At 44.0% G+C, this 7,617-nt stretch overlaps 1 protein-coding gene across 1 annotated transcript in view; it reads right to left on the reverse strand.

Annotated features, from left to right (window-relative positions):
- Positions 1-822: 822 nt before the first annotated feature.
- The window catches only part of PDCL3 (phosducin-like 3), a 7,069-nt gene continuing 274 nt past the window's right edge, over positions 823-7,617 (reverse strand). The window contains exons 2-7 of the mRNA XM_010575810.1: positions 6,679-6,737; positions 6,194-6,323; positions 5,406-5,496; positions 4,593-4,736; positions 3,534-3,742; positions 823-1,229 (exon numbers count right to left, since the gene is read on the reverse strand). Coding sequence (XP_010574112.1) covers positions 1,087-1,229; positions 3,534-3,742; positions 4,593-4,736; positions 5,406-5,496; positions 6,194-6,323; positions 6,679-6,737 — 776 coding nt within the window. The 3' untranslated portion in view covers positions 823-1,086. The remainder of the gene's footprint in view (positions 1,230-3,533; positions 3,743-4,592; positions 4,737-5,405; positions 5,497-6,193; positions 6,324-6,678; positions 6,738-7,617) is intronic.

The raw sequence follows: 7,617 nt of genomic DNA on the forward strand, positions 1-7,617 counted from the left end.
AATCCATCACCAATATAACTAAATGTCCTTGGGGCAGCCTTGTTAGCAAAAGCTCTTGGAGCTTGTTAGCCCAAGTGTAGACAAATTGGAAGTGTAGGTGGACATCAAACCCAACCCAAAATAAGCAAGCAGCTCTGAGTGTCAGCATATCTATAATTAAGGTGGTATTTCAGTTCATTCTCTTCTAAGGCCTCAATTATTATTACTGTACCTAGACAATGGAAGGCTTTAATATAGAAAGACGTCAGGTCTTCAAACATCATTTTCCCTTCCATCTGGCAATGGCACAACTGTAGTAACACATCAGACTTCTGATTTTGTGGAAGAAGTCAGCAGTTTCACACTCAAGCACCACCATCTTAAATTTTCTTTCCCAATTAGCAGATAAGATGGTACAGGAAGCTCAGGCCCTGTGAAAGGTAAAATACTGCTGCTAAATGAAAGGGGGTTCTGGACTCAGCAGGTCCCATGAGATGCTGGCTGTCACCAAGGCCTCTGTCAAGACGTCTGGGGTCCCAGCTACCCTGTGCTGGCCCCACTGCCAGCACACCTCTGCAAAGGACCACACACCACCTTCAGGGGCACCCACATCATAGGTCACCTCCCCTAGCTCTCCACGCACTCCAGGCTGCCAGACATCTATGCACAATGGGCTAAGAGAAGGCCCAACTAAATGTGATAACCAGTTGTTTAAGATCAGCTATTTAGATTTGATTTACCCAAGTTAAGCTTGTCAAAAACAGTGCACTTAAGGCCACTTCAGATTTCAGATTTTTTAAAAGAAGTCAGCAATTTACTAAGAAAATAATAACAAGAGACCTCTGTTTCTATTGACATCTATATTTTAAAACTCTGACTAAGATTTACTCAGGCTTCATAATATAAAATGTCTTTCAGGATCTTAAGAGAAGCTGCGATAAGTTTTTTTTTAAAAAAACCTTTAGTTTCTAGGAGTTTCTGGGTAAATGGCTGTCTTGAAATACTACCCTTCCCAGGCTCAGCGAGATGTTGATGAGCATCTCCAGTGCTCTAGGTAGGAACACTGGCTGCAAGTGTACTGTATCAATCTTGATGCCACCGCAGGAGTTAGTCATCCTCTGAGTCACTCTCCCCTCTGGCTGGGACACACGTCCTGATTGAGGACATGAGCTGGTCCTGGATCTGCTTCCTGGGGTTCTCCTCGAGGTCTGTCTTGATGGCACCCGACTCCGAAATCTTCCACTCCAATTCTACGCAGAGCAAAATAAGAAAGCCATGAATGCAGCAGAGCAAACTGGAAAAAGCCCACCCTTGCTCCTCCAGCTGACTTCTCTTATCACCCTGCCATCACCACCACCAAAACCAGGGCCCTGCTCCATTCCTCCCCTTCCTCTTCTACTCCTAGGTCCCAGCCCCTGCCCTGTCTCCCACAGCTCCTCCAGCCAAGCCCTCCCTTCACAGTCCCTACTGCTGGCACAGGTTTCAGCCCAGGGCACAGAGCTCAGGGTACTGCTCTGCAGCCCACCGGTGGCATCCCCAGTGCCTCCCTGCTCCCTTTACAACCAGGAGTACAAAATAGGCAGTTGATACAGAGCAGCAGCTTTAGAGGCAACTCTCCCGGTGAAAGTGAATTCTATCTCCTCCTAACCATGTAAGGGCAGAGGGCAGGTTTGCACATCTATCACCAGTGAAGGAATACTGCTCATATATTACAGCCGTTTCTATCATATACCAAGTTCATCACAATCAGAAGAGGCAGGGAATAGATTTGCTGAGGGGCAAAAAAACTGTAGCAATTCCATTTACACATCTGAATCATTGGTATTTTTCAGGGATGTACTCTGAAAATGCAATTCACCCCTTTCCCACTATGCCATGCACTCATTATTAGTTCCTTAGCAAGACAGTAAGGGAGACTCCACCATCAGTAGTAGGCCTATTACTACACAGACCAAATTGGATTGCTTCCCAGAAGTGGAAGAAAGTCAATACAACACATTCAGTTGAAACCTTTCTCCTAGTCCTGCTGGCAAGCCTATCATTAAATCTAATTTCCTTCAGACATTACAGAGTAATGAATACAACCTCACACTTTCTTTAATCTCCAGTGGAAGTCAGCTGGGCTTAGGTGAGAAGGAAGGAGAAAATAAAAGAAAGTGCAGAATTTCAGTGCCCAGCTTTCTGTGATGCCTGAATTAAGCTGGCTCAGTCACCTCTGGACCCCCCCAAAATCAATTATTTATGTGCTAAAAATGGGAGAAAGCTAACCGTAGGTTCTGCTACCACTGCTCACTTCAGTGCATAATTAGGTAACCACTGCAGTTGGAGTTAACTGTTCTCAAATCAAGGATCTCATTGGTGAACTTTTCCCCTTCTGAGAGTTCAAGGCAGGGGAGCATTTTCTACAGCACACACTTAAGATACCCTATAAACTTCAGAGTTTTAGTAAAAAAAAAGTCTTTGCATCCTACCCCAGTATAGGCAGTGACCTTGAAATGCTGCTTAGGTGTGGTTCACTTCAGCTGAAGATGCCCTTAAAGTCTGACCTTGAAAAAGCTTGAAGGCATCTGCACCAATATGCCTACTCAGCAGCTGACAAGTATCCTTTTAACTGAAGCAAAATCCACTAGGTTATACCCAAGTTGCATTTGCTTTCCAAGAAGAGCCTTTTTCAACACTGACCTTTGTCTTCAAGCACTGCTGTAGGATACCATCCCTGACCAACCACCTCCAAACAGCAGCTTTTACTGAAGAGCCACAATGCTCTGCAAGACCCGCATCACCACCCTCATCTCCTGAAGCACGTCATGCTGATGAGGCTGCACGACCCAGCCTGCCTCCAGGCTGCCAAGATGGGCAAGGAGAAATAGATCTAGGGAAAACCCTGACCTCCAGGAAAGGCAACAGCCTCTCCCCATGGAGCCCTGTGCCCCCTGAACCACTGAGGCAGGAGTTTAACGTGCTGCCATCTCTGGGAGATGGCAAGAGGAAAAGGAAGCAGCCCAATTTCAGGCTAGCAGCCCCATTTGGGCAAATGGACAGGCTCTCTTGAAAGGTTCATGAGGAGCAGAGCCTGCACGTCAGGAAGGTACAACAGACAAATGCCATCAGCTTGAAAATGAAACAATAAGCCCTACAATGCAATAGGCAAGCAGCAGTTATCAAGCGCACAGATTATCAAGTAACTGGGGGAAAGTCAGTCATTCAGGTACAAGAGCCCCAAAGAATGTGCGTGGGTCCTACTGACCCTTTAGTATATTCAGGAAAATTTGTTTCACCCAACACAGGGTGTAAATACTTGGACACACACATAAGATAAATATTTATACGTTGGCCTACTCAGCCACTCACTACTTTTACAAGATAGCCTTAATTGCACGTTGTTGAGCCATAAGGATGCAAAAAAAAAAAACCACACAAACCACCAAAAAAATCCCCACACCAACAAAACTGATATGATTTTTAGTAGCTCCCTTCTCCTAAGCCTCACTTCTCTCATTCCCAGCAAACCAGTTTTGCTTTTCCTTTGGAAGACCAGAGATGCAGACACTCACCATCCCTTGTCAGGTTCATGCCACCGAACACCAAAGGCCCAATGAACTGAGCTTTGATGTCTCCCTCCAGGTAGACGAATATCGTAGGCAGGTTCTTATCAGGGTAGTTGGGAATGCAGGTGGTAGAGATAGCTTTGATGAATTTCACATCTCTGAACTTCCTTGCAAGCCCGCTCATATGTTGATTTATTAAGGCACAGAGTGGAATTCTGTGAAGAACAGCAACAGACACACATCAGGGAAAGAAAAAAAAAGAAGACAAATTAGACAGTAATCTGCTCCAGAAGAAAGGTCAGAGTAGCATTTATGAGAAGACAAAAGTACCAGAAGCAACTCCTGAATACTTTTGTTGTCCAGGATTCTAGCATTCAAAGGAAATCAGCATCACTGGAGGTTTTGGTGGGTGGTGGTTTTTTGTTTTAAGATATTAGCAATACCACCTTCCCCTCTATCCTACAGAGAATTGGTTTATGAAGATATGGTATTTAGAAATTGCAGGAGCAAGGGCAAAATAGAAAGAAAAGCAGCTCCTGGAAGAAAGTACGCAAATGACAATGAACATCTGTGAGGCAATTAGAGACAATGAACAAAATCAAGTACTTCTAACCCTTTCCAGAAAATTCTAGCAACTTACAAGACCTTTCTGACAAGTTTTTCCATCATGCTGACAGGACTGGAAACCTTGTTCACTCCATTTTTACGCCTCTAGAAATCAGGCTAAAGACACACAGCAATCCTTCTAATGCACAGCCCCTTGCACTTTATCCAGAACAATTTCCAAAGCTTGGATATTTCAGTGGCAGCAGCTACCTCTATGGCAGCTGTATGGAACAAGTCACGCTGTGCTGTATAGATGTATAAAAAAGCCACTTCATGGTAACATCATTTTAGAGCTAAGTTCAGCACTCCTGAGTCAACAGTAATGAAACTACTAATACAAGTTTTTATTTCTTAGAACTCCAAAATCAGTTCCTTAATTTCCACCATAACTACACATTTGTCTAGGGTATTTTCAGCTATTGACAGTGAAAGGTTTAAAGGTTAAAAACAAATTCTTACCCTTGTTTGTAGAGGTGCAGGACTACCCATATACCTTTTCCAGCTTTCGTAACCTCTTGAACGTAATCTTTTCCCGAAATCTCCAAAACTTCCCCAAATTTATTCTTCATTTGAGCTGCTTTCATTTCTGCTAACCTTTGCTGCCTGAACAGCAATAAATGGGAAAAAGATCTTGAGAACAGATGCATTTTTGACCGAACAACACTTAAAGGAGCTGCTTGAAACCAAGACTTCAGAGGCATGTTACAAACTTCTTAAAATCCCAGAGCAACAAAAACAAGCTGACGTAGACAATATATGCTTTTATATTTGCATCACAAGTTACAACCACCAACATGCAAGAAGTACAACTATGTTTCAAAAAAATTTTTTTCTCATTTCTGCCCTCAGCAGACATTTCTTCTGCAGATACTACACTACCAAGCTAAATGGCAAAAAAACCAAGAAGTGGTAGAGATAAAGAGATAATGGAAAACCAACACTGTAATTTTGTACATCTGCAGCACCTTAATCTCATTCATGCAAAAATTGAGAAATCTTGGAGGTGATTTTCACAGCGCTCAGAATCCCCAGCCATGCACTCAGCAGGTACACAGTATCTCTGCAAAACTAGGTTGTAGATAAAGGACACTGAATTTAAACCCAGTTGTCCTACTGAAGACACTTAGAAGCTCTACAAGAGACCAGAAACACAACCCACTTTCTATCATCAGGCCTAACAACATCCGTCCTCTCTTCAACAATACCCAACAGCATATAAAAGAAAAAAAACGTGAATTTTCATTAAAGCCAAATTCTGCATGCTGCTCTGACCTGTACAGTTCAATAGCTTTCTCATCTTCCTCATTAAATTCATCTTCATTCTCTTCTAGCTCTTCCAGAGTCATATCCTCATAAGTTTTCACTAGAATGGAAGAAACATCAAATCAGCAAAAAAACTCATTCCAGGATTAAAACACATCAGCTTTTATCAGTCCAACAGAATTAATTTACTTTAAGGACAGATTAACTATGGGAAATATGGGGTTTTTTGATGTAGTATTGTTACTAGATTTTTAGAAAACATTATGCGCTTTAGACATATAGATGGAAAGGCAAAAATGTAAAGGACTCTGAGCTGAAGGCTGCCTCAATTAGCACACGAATACCTGCACTAGCTTTCAAGTTTTGTGGCTGCAGCAGATGTACCTAACATACACACAACATAGCAGGGATGCCTGAACAACAGAGGAAGGAGGAAGCATACAACAGGTAACGTAATGAAATACTTTTACTTGCAGATTCACATGGCAGACTCCCTTTGCACTTCTTATTTCAGTTTTCAAACATTTACTTCTATAAAAATATGGAGCTGACATAAACAACAAAGCCTTCCTGTGCTGGAAGAATCCACGTGTTCAGGAACGTATTTGTTTGATACTGTTAACAGACGATCACCCTGTACAAGAAGCAGCTTTGGTATCCCTTACAGACTTGGAAAAGGACACGTTGCTTTACAGGCATATAGACATTACTGCTGGCCATGTGTTTGTACAAGCTTCCCCCAGGAGCCATTCCAAGACCTGTCCTGCAGCTGCTACCTGAGTTGGCTGGTCACTCACCAAGGGACTTCTGAAGGATGGCAAGCTGCTCCTCCTCCTTTGCACGCTCCTGCTCCTCTAGATTTTCCTTTGGAGGAAGGATACCTTTCTTGCGCAGGATGTCATTCCACTCTGTGTCTTTATTTGGGTCCTAGAACAGGACAAGAAACGGATGACACGCATTCGTGGTGAACTTTACCACTTGGAGAACTTCACACAGGCAACTTTTTCAAGAGACACAGAACATTGCTAAACTGGTAACTGTCTGGATGGCACCAGAAAGTCAGAGAGAGCATTCTCCTGATGCTGAGGCTTCTCTGCAACCACAGACCAGCACCTGAAGAGTGACTTTATTTTATTCCAGCCCACTCACAGCATGTACAGGAGGTCTTAGTAGGGTACAAAAGTTTGAAGCATTGTAACCATCATTGCAGCTCTCACAAGGTGAAAGGAAAGGCAAGGAAATCAGCTGGGTGACAGGAAAGCACACTGGCTGCAGCACTCACGTATAGAGCCTCAGCAGAACAACAGGCCACCAAATCAGCGGTCATTGCACCGGGAAGCACTGGTGAAAAGACACACAGGCACCAGCCTTGCAGACCTAACTCTGGATATATGGGAAGTCTCCTTGGCAGATTCGTCAGTGTGACTACATGAGTGCTTAGAGAGAAGCAAGCACAGTCTCTGCCAGACAAGCCCATTGCTAGGGCATCAGATTTAAGTCCATGTCTAAACTGTTCCTGAAAGTTAGAAAGAGACTTTACTGTGAAATAGTCGCAATAATCCTACAAAACAAGGCCAACAGACACCCATGTGTTGTTGAGAAGCTCAGTAGAAGTTTTTCTGAGTTAGACAGCAATTTTATTTTTTTAAATACATGAAAACTCAGTATCTGGTTGATTCTGGTTCCTTACCGCCTTGACCGAAGTTCACTTTGAAAATGAATACAACACCTACTGCTTTGGTGTGGCTTATGTCAATATCGCTTACGCTAGGTCTGTTCAAGACCGTATCTCTTCTCTAGACCCAAACACAGTACGTCTGGACTACCAGGGAGGGGGGGGAGAAAATAAGGAAAGAAAACAAAGTAGCACACCAGGGTTTGTTGGTTTGTTTGGGTTTTTTTTCTGTCTCTGACTGTGGTCATTTTTCGCTCAACACAGCATTTCACAGCACCCACTGTCGTTTACCAACACCCTGACGAAGTGCCTGAAACACCCACCAGCCCATCTGCTTACTACTGTAGCAAAATAAGCGCCGTACGTGGAAAAAAAGGGGGGGGGAACCCAAACAAACCATCACAAAACCAAGCCACGGAGCTCCGTAACAAGACCGCCACACGACAGACGCCTCCACCCCCAGAAAGGGGGATGAAACCGGGCTCCCCCCCACCGCCTCCCCGGCGAGGCCGGCCCAGGGCTGCCGGCGGGGCCCGGGGCCGCCCC

The sequence above is a fragment of the Haliaeetus leucocephalus genome, unplaced genomic scaffold, assembly GCF_000737465.1.
Source record: "Haliaeetus leucocephalus isolate CR32 unplaced genomic scaffold, Haliaeetus_leucocephalus-4.0 Scaffold495, whole genome shotgun sequence".
Classification (NCBI taxonomy): domain Eukaryota; kingdom Metazoa; phylum Chordata; class Aves; order Accipitriformes; family Accipitridae; genus Haliaeetus; species Haliaeetus leucocephalus.